Here is a 16,104-nt window from a genome sequence, read left to right on the forward strand (position 1 = left end):
TGCGTTGATGATGCAAGCTATACGCCAAGCGTTACTCATGTCAAAATAAAATTGTTATTGTATTGATATTAAATGTTATGCTAAAAAACTTAGGTCAAAGATTTCCTACTTGATTTGATTGGGTTTGATCTTATTTTAAATGCAATGAATAAGTAAATCCCCAATTATGATATTTCTGACTGAGTTGTGCTATTCATGTCATTCATATTTAATGTTTTTTAAAAGAAATTTGCACTCAAGTAATTTAATATTTCGTAATTTTCGTCACTGTTTATTAAAGCAACTCGCTCATCTAATTTCAAACCTTCATACATTTCGATTGAATGCAACATTTTACAGGTAAATTCACAATTGTTGAAATAGGTACAAAACAGCTAAAGACTTGAATATATAATAATAACAATTATATAGAATACTATCAACTCCTCACTGGTTGAAACTATTATTACATTGATAAATTGTGTACATTTTGGGTATAACACCGACAATAAATATTAATACGAGATTGAGTGAGTGTGGCGAATGCAAATTGTGAACTTAAACAGCTAAGGATAAATCAGTCCAACGGGAACGTTTGCGTCGGTAAATTAATAAATTAGTCAACAAAGTATAAATGCATACTATAAACCACGGCTATAAAACTGCATATTAATAAAGTTTCAGCAAAAAGTTATATTGCTAACAAAAGTACAAGTTATAAGTATGCATATAAGTACGTTTATTATAATAGGTACGACACAAGTTGTGAACACTTATGAATATCAAATACGGTTTGGGAATAAATTAGTTGGAGTACTTTCTAGACATTTCATGTTGAGGGTTTATATTTGACGCAATACAATGCAGGGTAGAATTTCAAACGTCCAAAGCAGGTTCACTTACGTAACGTATGTATGCAGGTGTATTAAGTATACTACAATAAGGAAATACTGGAACCAGTAACTACATGCATAAGATGGATGCACTAGACAATGATTGGAGTCTCTTTCGCGTAATGATGATAATAATGATGGTGAATGTGTTCGTGAACGTGATGATGTTCATGTTTTTTCACAACAGGTGGGCTATGGACACAGGGATTGTTCGGATTATGAATCTTCTTTTTAGGAGAGAAACACTTGGTCTTGTCCCCAATGTTTTCTCGTTCCAGCCAACTAATGACTTGGGCCATGGCCCGTTCGTGCTCCACTTCTCGATTCCTATGTTTCAGTTGATGGGGAGATGCTGAATTTGTGATGTTCGTATTTTTATTGTTTCTAGGAGGAGAAAGATGCTGTTTTGAGGTCAGAATGCATCCTTGTTGGTGTTGTAGCTCAAGATTATCAACACATTGCTCGTCCTGATTAATAACATTGTTGAGTTGGGAGTTATTATTAATATTAGTATTGTTATTGTTGCAACATTCTCGGTTGGTGACATGCCCCAGAGGAGATGACTGAAGTTGGTCACGGTCCGTAGGTTGTAGACCAGACATTTTGGAAACATTTTGACTAAGGTCGTGAGAAATGTCATGGGACCTCGACCTATGATGTCCGTGTTTCTTGCACCACCAATGATTACCGTGACTGGTTATTTTGTGGTTATGACAGTCGTGCATTTTCATTCCTCCGAGACTAACCGGATGATGATGATGGTTGCATCCTCCTCCATTGTTTTGAGTCAAGTCTGCCAACTTTTGCTTCCAAAAATTTTCATTTCGAAAAAGGGAACTTGGGTCGTTTAGCTGATTGTTGTGGGTACAATGACTTTGGGAATGTTGATGATGAGTATGCAATTCATGTCGGCAGCAAGGGGACACATTGTTCTTCTCCATGTTGGCCTGAATAATGTCTATCAGCTCGGGTCGGTAGAAGGAACATGTTCTCTGCTCTCTCCACTTTTTTCGGTGCCGGAGTGGGGACGCACTACAATCGCGAAACACCTCGGGAGAAAAGTTTCTACATCCTCGACAACCAGAAGAGTTGGGGAGGCGCACCGAGCTGAACTTTGGTCTCTCAAAGTGGCAGAAACGATCCTTGAAATCCTTTTCTTTCCGCCCAGATCGTTCTCTGTGGAGATTCTCTTGTATCGTCACATTCACATTGTTCCGAAAATTGGTCGTGGGGGTGGTGGTGGGATGCCCTTCGGCTGTTGAAGCTGAGCAACCGTTGCCCATTTGACTGGTTGGGAGGTTATTTTTATTATTGTTGTTGTTGATGATATTTTCTTCTTGTGGGTTGTTTTGTGGATCATTGGAGGAATACTTTTCAGGAGTGACCGTAAGTTTCACTTTGATAGTCTTCTTGCCACCTTGAGGTACTTTGATTGAGTCGTTTACTGCTCCATAAATACTGCGTACAAGTCCAGCAACATCCTAAATATGATTGAAATCACATTTACATTGGTCATTTGTGTTAGCCGAGTAATAATAATAAGACTAAATAATTCGTAGTGTATGAAAGACTTACATCTTTGGTTATTTTCCCATATCCTGAAATAGCACAAATCATTATTATTATTATTAGTTAATTACAGTATACATAATTGTAAGTACTTTTAGTAAGTAATTTATTACCGTCCAAATCATAAAATGTAAATGAGAACTCTTTTTTCTCTTCACCGGAATCGTCCCCTTCCACTTGTAGATCGCATTCAAAATCCTGTAAAACAATCAAAAATTTGTGATTAGCTTAACCATTTTAATTCAACCATGTAAATTTCGTGAGGTCAACAGCATTGTGAAGTATTTATGTATATATATTTATATGTGCACGCACGTACTTGAATTTGATGCTAGTCTAGAAATTGTGTACTGGGGGTGACACATTTTATTACAGTGTGTATCTGTTCACCTATCTCGGCATTGTTTCATCTCGTTTCAACAATTGACAATTAACCTTGAAACAAGTCGTCCGCAGTAGTCGGTGCTATCTTACAAATAAATCCCGGTCAATTTCTTTGTATAGATGCTAAATCTTTTTACCTATTTATTATTTTGTATATGTATTATGTAATCTAAGCCGTCATTCAGAATGTAGAAATGTCAACGTGTACATATACTCATCGTGTGCTTGTAGCAGTAATAAAAATCTGCTGTGATTACTTATTAAGCAGCACTTAATATATTAAACACTTTTGATCGAATCTATTTTTCATGCGTTGCAGTCAAAATTAAATAAAGATCTCTTCCTAACACTCACGCATCACACAAGTTACTGCTTAAAGTTCAATGCACTTTCTTAATCAAAAGTGGCTACATATTCACATATGCATTTTGTTGCAGAATATCTAGAAAACTTTTGCAAGCATGCAAAACTTCAATCACATTAATGTCCACGTTCTCACCTCAACACTACCTCAACACTTTTGGGTGCATGTTTCCTATGTATGTATACACATAGATATTTATATGCCTACAAACCATTCTGATAGTTGCAGATTGCAAATAACCCTTTTGACCGTGAGTGAATTATTGACGTTGTGCATTGCCAGTTTCCTGCTGATTGATGCCATCAATATAATTTTCATAATATCTACGTATGCCATATGCAGCTTTTGCAACCCATTTTTAAGCCACGTTTTGTTTTATTAGCAATACATTATGATTTATGTACAAATATTTTCCTCTCGATTTCCGATTCCATGTTCAGAGGACAATTAAAGATTACGCGAGCGATGAGAAGCATCGCGAAGCGTAATCGCAATTGTATGAGCCATCCGGAATCGGATGGCGTCAGAAGGGGTCTCTAGAGACCCCTTCCGACCTGTATACTCGTACTACTACACGTAATACTTCTGACGCCAGAAGATGGAGGATTGCGAAATGCAACTAAATAATAAATAATTTAGTATAATTATAATTGCTAACCTGGAATTTTATTTCATTTTTTTCTTCGCAATCGTCATGATTTTCTTCAACCTCTTCGTTTTCAGAACAACTTGGCGAAATCAAGAGACAAGGGTTGATATGCGCTTCATGGTCGTTGTAGGATGATGACGAAGCATCGTCGTCTCTCACCAGGTCTTCGGTATCAGATCGTCGTTCGTCGCTCAAATTGGAACCCAACACTAAATGAACATAATCAAACAAAGAAAAATTAATAAGGAAGATATTTAATGACTACTTTGGTACATTCTTTTGAATTATGCGTTACAAAAATAAATATTTTTTTTTCAAAATCCATCCATTAAGAAAAAAATCGATTGCATTATTTCGGAACTTGTATTATTATTGCGCCCCTCCCCTCCTCCTTCTTCAAGAATGAACCAAGTTTCAGACTTGTTTGTGCTATTCAAAAATGCACTGAATTGAAGCCCACACAATGCGAAAGTGCCATTACAAGTTTTACAACAATTATCACGACCATCCAATCTCAGGCCGTGTGCATGGGTACAAAGGAGACAATGAGAAATTTGAAGCCCAAGTTTTTCTGCTGTGCCTTGCAATTGCTATACCCATTATTATTAAACCCCATTTTTCCTATTTCTTCCACCTCCTCTTCTACTCATCCTCAGTCAGCTAACTAACTAATAACGAGAGAGATTCTATTAAACTGAACCTCTCGACAGCTGACAAGAAGACGGCTGCGATGGTGGTTCTCATATCTTTAAAATCTCCAAAGCGTTTCCACCATGGCAGAACAGAAAGGAGTTTGCAATATCTAAGTGTTGATGATGATGATGACTGTGATGAGGAACGCTGAAAGAGTTTCGATCTGCACTGCATTGCAATGTGTATATTTGTTGCAGAGGTGAAAATAAGATGTACAAAAAATCTCAAACCCTTTCAAATACGATCTCAGGAGGAGAGAACAAACATTGCATTATTTCATTTCGTGGGTTTAGCGAACCAAACTCAAACATCATCATTTCTTCAAGGTAACCAACAATATGTATGACGCTCTAAACGTGTGGTGTCACTGATGATGGCAGTGGTGCTTGTATGTACTTCAGATTAGTGCTTGAGTTAAAACTTGCAGTTAAAACTCGTATTTGTATTGCCTCTCATCTTATTCTCCATGAATGAATGAATGAGAGGGCTTGGACGATGAAATTGAGGAATGCAGCAGTAGTTTGCTCCTTCTTTGTTACCCTCTCTCTGCCATCGAAGAATGGGCCACTGCCTTCTGTTAGCCAGTACACCTACCTGTGTCCCTTGTAATACAACCCTCGTAATAATGGGCGATAAAAAATCTGTTCAACCTTAAAAACTGCCCGAAGAATGCTTTGAGATCTTCCCTGATATCCTTCAGATTGCTTTGTGAATCTTGCTTCAACTTGCTCCGTAAATACCTCTCGGAATGTATTGGCTAGAGAGAGTTTCTCTTGAATATGGTTCTTAAACGACCGAGTGGATTAGTCCTAGTGGATATTTTGAGATTCATATATTCTGGATGAATCTATGAGGCTATTATTATTATTATTATGAGACTATTATATATTATTGTACGATCTCATTGCACTCAAGAAGCATATGTGTAGGAGAAGACTATGCTAATAAATGATATATCTCGGTTATTAAGAACCTCCTCAGGGTTTCATTCAAGGAATAACATTACTAACGAACTATCAAATGACTTTTTCTATCTGAGAAATGCTCCCTGCTTTCTGGTGATTTAGCTGGCATTGATGTATGTAGTTGTACATCTAGTAAAGTAGGTATTTGGCTTGGACTAAATTCTGCCAGTTCATGGTCTACTGAGGAATGTAGAAAAGAGAAATGCTACCCTTAATAATATGAATGAGAAAGGGATTGGGTGTGTCCGTGAGGAATTTGAACGACCGTTAGAAAAAAATGTGACGATATTTGCCAATAAAGAGTATAATTTTCTTGAATGTAGTCATATAACATCATTTTGGACTATTACACTACTTAATGAATAAGATTGAATTAATTTCCTTTTATTATTTTATATGTACGGATGACATATGTCCTCAATACAACTTATGGTACATAAATCTGCATTCCAGTCTTCTTCACGCGGAGCTTTAATTACAATGAAGGCGTGATTAAAAACACCAGTTGATTGACGTTCTTTAGTCTCAACTTTAGCGTTTCAGGTTTCACTCAAAACATAAATCTTGCCGACAAACGCAATTGGCATGCATTGCATTATCCAGTTGCTCGACTTTGCCATAAAAACGAAAGTACACTTACTAGACTGCCACCACCGCTACGTGGTCACATATAATATTATTCATTTGGCTACTTTTGCATACTAACTGCTGCTGCACTACTACTCCTACGAATGCATTGTTGTCTTTGAACGCCGAGTGTGAACCGCTCACGTATTAGCACTTAACCATTTGGAATAGCCCTGGATGAGGTTTGATTTGCAAGTGTAATGAGTTTAGTAAATAATAATCCACTGCTCAACTCCTTCCTCATTCATACATATTACGTATTAGTGCGACTATATATTATATCATCTAGTGTCATTGCATCACGCTTATTTTTGCCAAAAACAAATCAATACTTTACCTGCCGTATGTATAATGCATGTGTGTCTAATGTATGCACAAATAATTTTGCTCAGGATTTTTCAAGATGAAATCATACATGTGTACAAAATTGAGCTCATCTTAAAGAGTTCACTAATCTTAGCAAACAAGAACAAATTCTAATAGCTGATAACTAAGTAATTGTAAAATGTAATTAAAAAAATCTTTTCAGTCTACTAAATGGAAAGATTATTATTTTTTGTTAATATTCCTATCAGAGTACCAAGTTAAAAATTGAGCCATGGTGGTGACGAAGCCGTCGTTTTAATTTTAATTTTCCTCGAACAATCAATTTATATACATACAACACAGAAAGGGTTGTTTATATTTTGGGATGTAAGCAAGTAGAGTGCGAGAGTAAATAGTTAATACATCCGAATACGATACCGAAGACGAGAACGTAAAAAAATAAGTTAACTGCACACACAACCACTTTCCTTGCCGACACATTATTAGTCATTGAATGCAAATGTAAATAGACATTTCCAACAGACTACACTGCAGAGAGAGGAAAAAGAGATGTGCATTTTTTGTAAACTCAGTTGGAGCATAAGAAACCCTTTGAAGTCAAAGTCTAAAGTGTCAAAGTTACTGCATATATATTATGACGACGACTAACCAAGTACTGTAACACACACACATACGTATAAATACATAGTAGGTAGTAGACGGTAAAAGTCAGAGAATAACGACGCGGCTAGAAGGTGAAGCCTATAAAAAGCCATAGTCAACAACATTGAATCGTTCAGTGTCGGTCGGCGATTAAAAAGGAAAATAATATTTAAGAAAAAGGGTTGACTTGATTCTCGAATTCTCAATCCTGTTTGCGGTGAACCAAGAAGTGAATAAAAATGGAGAATCGTAATATTCCTCTTCTTCTTCTTCTTTAAAGTAATAATGTTAAGCGGAGAGTGGGTCCGTGTAGGCAAGCAATAAGCAAACCAAGAGGCAGTGCATGAGCTCAGTAGTCGTATTTAGTATGAGCTAGTTAGTGCATTAGTAGTGGAAGACGTATGATATAAATGATGGGTATGTCGGCGAGGTAGAAAGAAGCCTCAAGGACTCCTTTGATCTTCTGCCGACATCAATTGACTACGTTGTTGGGGACGTCGCAAGCTAGAAAAACCAAGAAGAAGAACCACACCAACCAACCAAGCTTCCACTACAATATATAAAACGAACAACAACGGATACAAGATGATGATCCGTCCGACTAGAAGACCAACCAAAGCAAAGCTGAGATGAGAGTGAGACTCTTATTATAATAATATACTCGTCTGACTTTTTAAGTCTTTTATGTATTCCTAGTCCAACAGATCTTACCAACCGATCTTTTTGGCGAACATGATCCGATTCCTCACACATGCAACTTGGACATTAACCACTTTTTGGGGCTAAAGACTCATTTGTATTGAACATTTGAATTAACAGTACTATTAACAGTCCTTGTACATAACATAAATGCTCTATCGCTTTCAAAACTTATGCAGGCGTCGATTCATGTGAATTATTTAATAGAATTTTAAAGATTTGGTCATTGTATGCACAGAGCTTGTTATGATTGAGAAGCAATTCCACATACTCGTATGCATGTAGATCACCAATAACATTAACTGAAAATTGTTGCATAACATTATACAATACTTTAATGGTGACGGTCGACAGAGGAAATGCAAACGGAAGTAGACATGTGACAGATTATGTCAGACGGTGTCAATAAGTCAAACGTATTTATGCATGCACAACTTACCGGTCATTGTTTTCTTTGTTTTCCACCACTTTGCAAAATGCGTAGCCATCGTCAACAACAACACCAGCACCAGTCATTTATATATTTATATTGCAGTGCTTTGTGGACATCCATGTGCTTTATGTATTTGCAGTGATTTTTTATGACTCGCGCAAAACACAATAATTCAGTACAATAAAGCAATCAACACAGAGTATAGTTGCAATCTTGCAGTGATAAAAGGTTGGCTGGGGCCTTTGATTACGCCGACTAGGTCGGGTCGGTTGATAACGATACACACACCGAGTGATGTTGAATGATAAGCACGGAGTGGTTTTAATACATAAAGGATGAGATCCGCGAACGGTTCTATTTTCATTCACATCATCAAGTGTCAAGAACACAGGAACTGCTCTTGTAGTTTTTAAAACTTCATATAACCATCATCAGCATTAGTATCCCAGTCAAACGGTATATATGGTGTTAACTTTTTCACAATTTTTAGAATCACCGTAGAGCTACTCAAATATGCAATAATTACCCGCAGTGCATAGTAATGGCGACTATAAATTTTGACTTCAAGTTTCAAGAACCTTATTATTCATACGCTTTTAAGTATTTCTACTCCTTGGTCATTAAAGTTAATGAGATTGAATAATTAGTTTTATCACAGACTTAATCTGCTTATTAAACTGCACTAAGATAAATGCTCAATCAACTGTTTTATTCGCGAATGGTAGTCTGAGCTGAGTTTCATGAGTTAACTGGACGGACTGGTTCCATCTTTTTGAGGCCTATACGCGTACAGACAGTATCTTCAAAGGAGGAGATGAATTGCAGGCAGAGCGTGATGTTGGGTTTTGATTGGAAGAGTTGCTGAATTATTATTGGGTTGATAAGCGGCGGAGAGAGAGTATTGAGTATTATTACATGAATGAGAGAACACAGGGGCCGACGAGAGAGAGGTTACGTCACATTAGCATTCAGAACAAGCTCTGCGGCGGCTCTCTTTCTCTCTGATATCTTTTTGCATGTCTGAATAAACAGGTATCTCTCATTCCATCTCCACCGATATTTGTACAATAAACACGTACCATTCACCTCTCCTCATCATACACACATTTCACTGCCAGCGCAAATTCCGTTTCCCAAATTCTACAAGAAAAACAACACCTTCTTGCCAAATCTTTGTCTTCTCTCTCGCGTTATGAGAAACAGCACAACTTTTCGGCACCCAAAAAATCCTTTCATTCCCTTGAATACTGAATCGCCTTCAAAGTCGGTTATGGCTTTTTACTCGGCTTCCATCCAGTCGACAAGAAAACCAGATCAAAGTTTCAGATCAGGGAGGATACGGAGCAACAGATTACTCTACTACAAAATTTTGAACATAAACACGTCGAGTATAAAGAGGCTCTTTCATTCCAAAATCCACGATCCAATATAGTGATCCGATATGTTGATGATGAAAATTCAAACGGAACTCGTAATTTGTTTCATTAAACTTTAACTTGTAGTAATTAGTTGAGTAGCTAACGTTTATTTTCTGCAGAGCTTTCTTAACTTTCTTAAACGAGACACGGATTTTCCCAAATTCCCCAAAACCGTTGTGTCACTTAAGCATTCAGATGACTTGCTAATAGCGATCCTGATTTATTTAATCACAACAATGCCAACGGTGATGACCAACAGATTGAGGGTACAAAACTTAAGATCTCGCACAAGTAAATTTCACCGGATGACGATGTGACCACTGTTAAGATAATGTGACAACAGAAGCGATACTAATAATGGAAGGCAACTGCTGAGATTCCTTAATCCAAATCAAATATAGTTCCCTTGTTGGAGTAGACGATAAGAAAAATAGTGTGCATACACGTTTTGAGCTTGATGATAACTTGTGTTCAACGCTGACGTATTGGTCATTTATTATCTACGTAAACTGATCACTCTTGCCTTGAAATTTCAAGTTTTTCTTTAAAATTAGCAATGTTTAAGAACGCTAAAATGGTTTCTCTTTTCTTGTGTAAAATATTAAGTGCCAGAGGTTATGCAGTTTAAAATGAAGGCAATGCACAGCCATTCAAGACTCGGCGACCAGAACTGACTGACTGAGAATAAGCTTCGAGTTTGTGAGTTGCAGAGGCAGCTTTTTTCTCCCGTCATCATCATCATCTACCAAAACCCAATGAATTAAAGGGTTTGTGTTAACGCGAGCATCGTGCAATATACAAACCATGTACAAACCATGAACTAAAGTCGACGGTGTATGCAATATGTAAGCTTTTTGGTCTGAACATTTTCCCCGTACCAATATTACAATTTAGCGTATATGTACAATCGTATAAGCCATCCCATAGGTTTGTTATTATAGAAAGAAGACGAAGCTTTAAGCCGGCACGACAGAGGAATTGGTTGTGATTTTACTTCTTCTTCGTTACAGACAGACAGCCAGAATATGTATAATCCTACTGGCAGTACATTCATTTTCCTTGCACTTCATATAAGAAATTGTAAGATGGAAATACGGTGCAGTCCTAAAACCACTCGGTACAACTTTGATTAGCCCCAACCAGGCTTTAACCAGATTATTTGCAATTTGTTAATTTATTATTATCTACCAAAATACTTATTAGGATAAATACTTATAGACTAACTGTGGAACACTAAACTGTTTGATTATTTTTCTTGGGATAATACTAAAAAATTTCTACCTTGACTATAGGTATAGTTTAAAAGTCATGCTACTAACGTGTAAAGACATGTCAACTTCAAAGCTTCTACGATCATTGAAGGCTTAATCTTTGGCCATCTTCGAGCTTACTCGGGGCACGCCACATGCATTTTCGAGAAAATTTTGTCGAAATCGGGCCGGACGGACAGACGAACGGACAGAACTGGTACATAAATCCTCGTAGAGACGAAGCAAGTCTAGTCCAGAGGTTTTTAAGGTAAAGAAGTTTGTTGAATTCGAAATACAAGTCGCCCATTATGTATCATACACACGCATTAAACATTACATTAGAGTCTTCCATGTATGCTTCTTCGTTAGCTTTCTTTTGTACGAGCGTTGGTTCTGCAGTTCTGTATAAAACGAAGGAGAGGTGAAGAAGTAAGCAAGTAACTTGGCTGCATGACATCCCACCCTAAAGGCTTTCGTGCTCATAAAAAGTTGGACAGGAGGTCGTTTTTGTGCATCCAAGAAGAAGAACAAGAAGCAACCCATACCAGTCCGTGTAACGCAACTACCACCCCAAGAAAAAGAACCGTCGTTACCATACCCTGATTCTGGTCTGCATGCATGTACGTGGGGATATCATTGTGGGATGTGTTTAGTTTTGTGATCCCGAGGAGATGTTCAGTCAGCCTTCTTGAGATTTGATAACAATGGAGGCAAGTTTGGCCAAGGGAACCGAAGTCAGAGGGGGGTGCCTTGATGGTGGAGAACCCTTGGAGCTCCTCTTTTCTACTTCTTCTTCTTTACCTCCGGTACAAGAAGGGACGGAATGGCTGACACACAATGCACAGGGATTAGTGGTGCGAGGCTTATTGTGATCCCGTCCGTCTGTCCATCCATATTCATCCACCCCGGATGAAAGGAGCAGGGAAATTGCAGTTAAAAGGATCCTTTGAAATGCCGGCTTCAAATGTGATGTTCGAGCTGTTGCTCTTCTGCCAACCCCACCAAGCAAGCATTTCAGCCCTAAATAGCTCTAATAATAAGAAAAGAAGTTACAAAGTTCCTGCTTCGCCCTCGTCGTTCGTCGTTCCGTCTTAAATTTCGAGAGATACAAAATAACCTTCTTCCAACATAATGGATTTGCTATGCTCCTTTCCTTGTCCCATCATCTCTACCTTCGAGGAATTCCCTATTAAAGTTGCCGACAGCGAATTAAAGCATTTCTATTTTTCCCGTACAGACCTCTTATCATCAATATGATAAGAACAATAAATTCTCTTTGTATCCTCCGCTCCTGCTGCTGCACTGTGTTGATCATCACCAACAGCATAAAACAGAATCGAGCCAACCCCTCTTGATGCAGCCAGCAAAGCGACAACGCGTATATCAAAGCACATCCAAGAGTTTTTTTCACATGTACATACGCAATAGAGTATCATCAAATTTCATCTCATGCTCAAGGGTCATAAACTCTGGCACAGCCAACCACACTTTTCGCAGCAATTAAATCAACCACCAGTTTTACTGGGTATATTTCACATCCACGTCCACATATAAATACAAGTTATTCCAATTCACCAATAAAACCAATTGATTTGTACATATGTATGTACACTTGACCCATCTTGATGTAGTTTTCTATTTTTTACTTCTACATAAGTAGATTTTCTATGTTGCCTTTTAGTTTTCTCAACTTGTGTCCAGTCTCCGCTACTACTTGTAAGTACATACTACTACATATTTATAAGTATGATTGTGATATGATCTAATGATTAGTTCATTTTTGGGCTAAATACTCGGCTCCAATTTCTATTCCCATTCCAGCTCAAGACGCGCAGTGTACCGCAACGCAACGCCAGAATTTGATCCTTGTCCCTGAGTACTGCTGGCGGTGTGGTGCGGTTGGTTGAGGGCGAGTGAAATGAATAGTCGGAGAGGAGTAAGCAAGCAAAAAGGGATCCGGAAAATCTGGACCCCATATATCATTCCTAGAGTGAAAAAAGAATAATAAACCAGAAGTTCACCAAACTGACAAGGTTTTCCAATGCAATATGTATATGTATGTCCATACGTATTTATGTGTATTTGTTGCGTTGAGCAATTTCTTCCATGCCACTCACCGATCGTGAATGTTAGTCAACCAGGATTCAACCAATGTGAAATATAAGATAACAAATGATGCAGTATCTCCTTCCACCACCCCCCACAAATTGAAGGGAATTCGTAACGGATGACTAAAGGGCCCTATGGCCCAAAAATTTGACCGTCCAACAACTCACATTCCAGCAGAAGAAAACCATCCCACGTTCATTATAATCAGCCATTCTTTAATATCGGGACATAACACCCTCATGACATGAATTACATGAACATGAAAATACCCACAAGAACACAAAATGTTTGCGAGAAGTTCCTTTTTTACATTTTTTTCTATGATTAAAGCGACGTATACATAAACTCCTATATATGTCCATGTATGTAAACGCTAAGCTCTTAGGAAAACAAGATTTGCGTAGAAGAAATAACAACTAAAGCCGGTAAGAAAGGTTGGATGGAAATCAGTAAGTGGAATCATGCAATGGAACCTCAAAATAAAAGAAAACTAATTCCAATCCATCAATTTCGTTGTTCTAAATGTCAGGTGTCAAAAAGTCAGCGAGCCAGGTAAAAGTTTACGAGTCCGGAAACCTTTCAAATAAAAGTTGTATTAGGTATAGTACGCAGTTAAGAATTGTACGTACTCAAAGCAAGTATAAAAGGTGGAAAAACTTAATACAATTATTTCTGTCCACCAAACTTGTGACATGTAGCTGAAGAAAATACAATGTCAAGAGACGGGTAGGGCAGCAAATCCACGACGAGAATTAAAATTAAATAGTGATAACAGCGATTGCTAGCCTTTGGTTCATTATAACTAAGACCACCGTGGCATTTATGATGATGATAATGCTTGAAAGCTTCATAACCTCCATCCTACTGTTAAGCACTTTCAAACAGCTCTCTCACAATCGCATCTTATCTGCTACCCCAAACAAACCAAGTTGTATTATACGTCCCTATATTCTCCACTTGGCCAATGTTGTCTCCGTCTGCCTCTCAAAGAAAGTAGTCACTCTGTCCAGCCCAGATAGCAAAAGTCATTTGTCTGACGACTGGTCGGTCACGTTCTTTGCATTGCATTTGTATTACGGGTTGAGTTCAGAGGCAACAATAAGACCGCACCACCATCGGAGTGTCTCTTGGAGGAAATGGCTGAGAAACCTTTCAGGCAGACTCGGGAATAATTACTACGGAAGCATGGTTTCAAGGAGCCGTCATATTCCTTGAAATCGTTCTCCCAACGATGTCTCCCTCAGAATTCTCAGTCAGTACATACATGGACATGGACAAATATGCAGACATTTTTGATGTGGCACGGTGTAATTATTAGGACATACACACATATGTACAAAGATATGTATAAATGTCCTCTTAATGAACAGGTTCATGGAAAAATAGTAAAAACACATTTCAAACTAAAGCACACCCAATGCCGACAAACCCAAGTTTAGTTGCTTAAATACTTACATATAAAGGAAAAAGAAGAAGTCGATGGCATTTATTAGTTGTTTATTTGTTAATGTAAAAATCTATAAGCCTTGCATTCGTTAGCCTTTGCTAATCCTTTCCAAATTATGAAAATGTGTCAACTGATATCGTGTCTGTCTTATCTGTAAGTCGGCAACTTTACAGTCATATTAAATTGGCGACTGCATTCATCACAAGCTATATAAACAGAGGAGATAGCACTTGTTGTGCAAGTAATAACTATGGAGTCACACATCATGGCCTGATCCACCTTACTTTCCGTCGGGCGAACTATGTAACTACTTGCTTGTATCATTTTGGTCGGGCATCGACATCATGTTTATACGAGTATGTATTATAAACTGCATGAATTCGAAGCCAGCACCCTAGATGATTCTCGAGGATTAAGATACGCGATGGCTATTGATTTACTTGTTGTAACAAAAATAGATAGATTCAACACTTTTGAATATCAATTGAATGAAGCACACCTGACTTTGCGTAAATGCAACAAGTGCAATGTGACAAAACAATAATCTAGATGTTGCACATAACAGACACCAACAGATAAATTTGCATTGAATACGAAGCGTGGATCAGATCATGAATTTGTTTTTCATCATTATTACATAGTTTACATTAGTCGACTTACTAAAATCGTACTACCGTTAAATTGCAGGCAAATGAGATTGTTACCAAACAAATCAGAATTTTATTGTTAGGTGATGCACGGGGTCCATTTATGTACTTTCTCATCCTTGGGGATTTTATATTAAATTCCTTCACCAATTTTTTTCCGCATCACCTACATACAAATACACACATAAGAAGCCTGGCTTTTTCGGGATTTTTTAACAAATCAGTTTACATACACGAAATATATTGGCAATGCGATCATGTAAAGGAATAAAACAGTTTCCTGGCTCAAAGACCACCAACAAATACATTAAGCAAATCCTTATTAAAACTAAATTATGTCGTCACAATTAAATTTATTCCGGTATTGAACCTAAAGCTTCAAGTCTGCTGCTAATTATCATTACAGATTCGTTCATGCTATTGGTTATCATATTATTAGATTAAAGTTGTTATCCATTGACATAAAAAAGCTTATGCTTTAGTGGAATGAATCGTGGATCAGACTAAATAAAGTGTACAAGGTGTAGGCACAGGTGTAAGCTTAGCAGGTGGTCTCATATTTAACTATGTAAGAATCTACCTCTGACATTTCTAACTAACCAAATCCTGAATATACTTATACTTTCAGAGTCGGTGTTTAATATCTTTGAGGATAAATCTCCGCTCGCATGAATTTGGATGGTAAAATTTAGTTTCTTTGTCACATTCATATCAATCAGCGAGTATTAAGTAAAAGGCATCAGCATTACGAGCGTAGCTGAGCACAATAATGAACCAATTGAAGGCAATCAAAAGGCCTGATTTGATTGATATTCAAAGATGAGAGGAAAGGAAATACTACATAATTCAGTCAGTTAGAGAGTCACAAAGGCTCCTCAGTTATGGTCCATCTTCCACGTGGAATATAAACAATAGGCATACACACAATAATAATATAATAATAATAATAATAGCAGTAGTGAAGATTTTGTTGTTTGAAACACTCAAAGTCAGGCAAGAATTACGTTAT

At 37.5% G+C, this 16,104-nt stretch overlaps 1 protein-coding gene across 1 annotated transcript in view; it reads right to left on the bottom strand.

Moving 5' to 3' along the window:
* Nucleotides 1-243: 243 nt before the first annotated feature.
* LOC110853870 (putative uncharacterized protein DDB_G0287457) overlaps nt 244-16,104 on the bottom strand; it is a 28,955-nt gene continuing 13,094 nt past the window's right edge. The window contains exons 3-6 of the mRNA XM_022102222.2: nt 3,848-4,047; nt 2,555-2,639; nt 2,448-2,470; nt 244-2,353 (exon numbers count right to left, since the gene is read on the bottom strand). Of these exons, the coding sequence (XP_021957914.1) occupies nt 965-2,155 (1,191 nt within the window). The 5' untranslated portion in view covers nt 2,156-2,353; nt 2,448-2,470; nt 2,555-2,639; nt 3,848-4,047 and the 3' untranslated portion in view covers nt 244-964. The remainder of the gene's footprint in view (nt 2,354-2,447; nt 2,471-2,554; nt 2,640-3,847; nt 4,048-16,104) is intronic.

Source organism: Folsomia candida, unplaced genomic scaffold (assembly GCF_002217175.1).
Source record: "Folsomia candida strain VU population unplaced genomic scaffold, ASM221717v1 Fcan01_Sc001, whole genome shotgun sequence".
Taxonomy (NCBI): domain Eukaryota; kingdom Metazoa; phylum Arthropoda; class Collembola; order Entomobryomorpha; family Isotomidae; genus Folsomia; species Folsomia candida.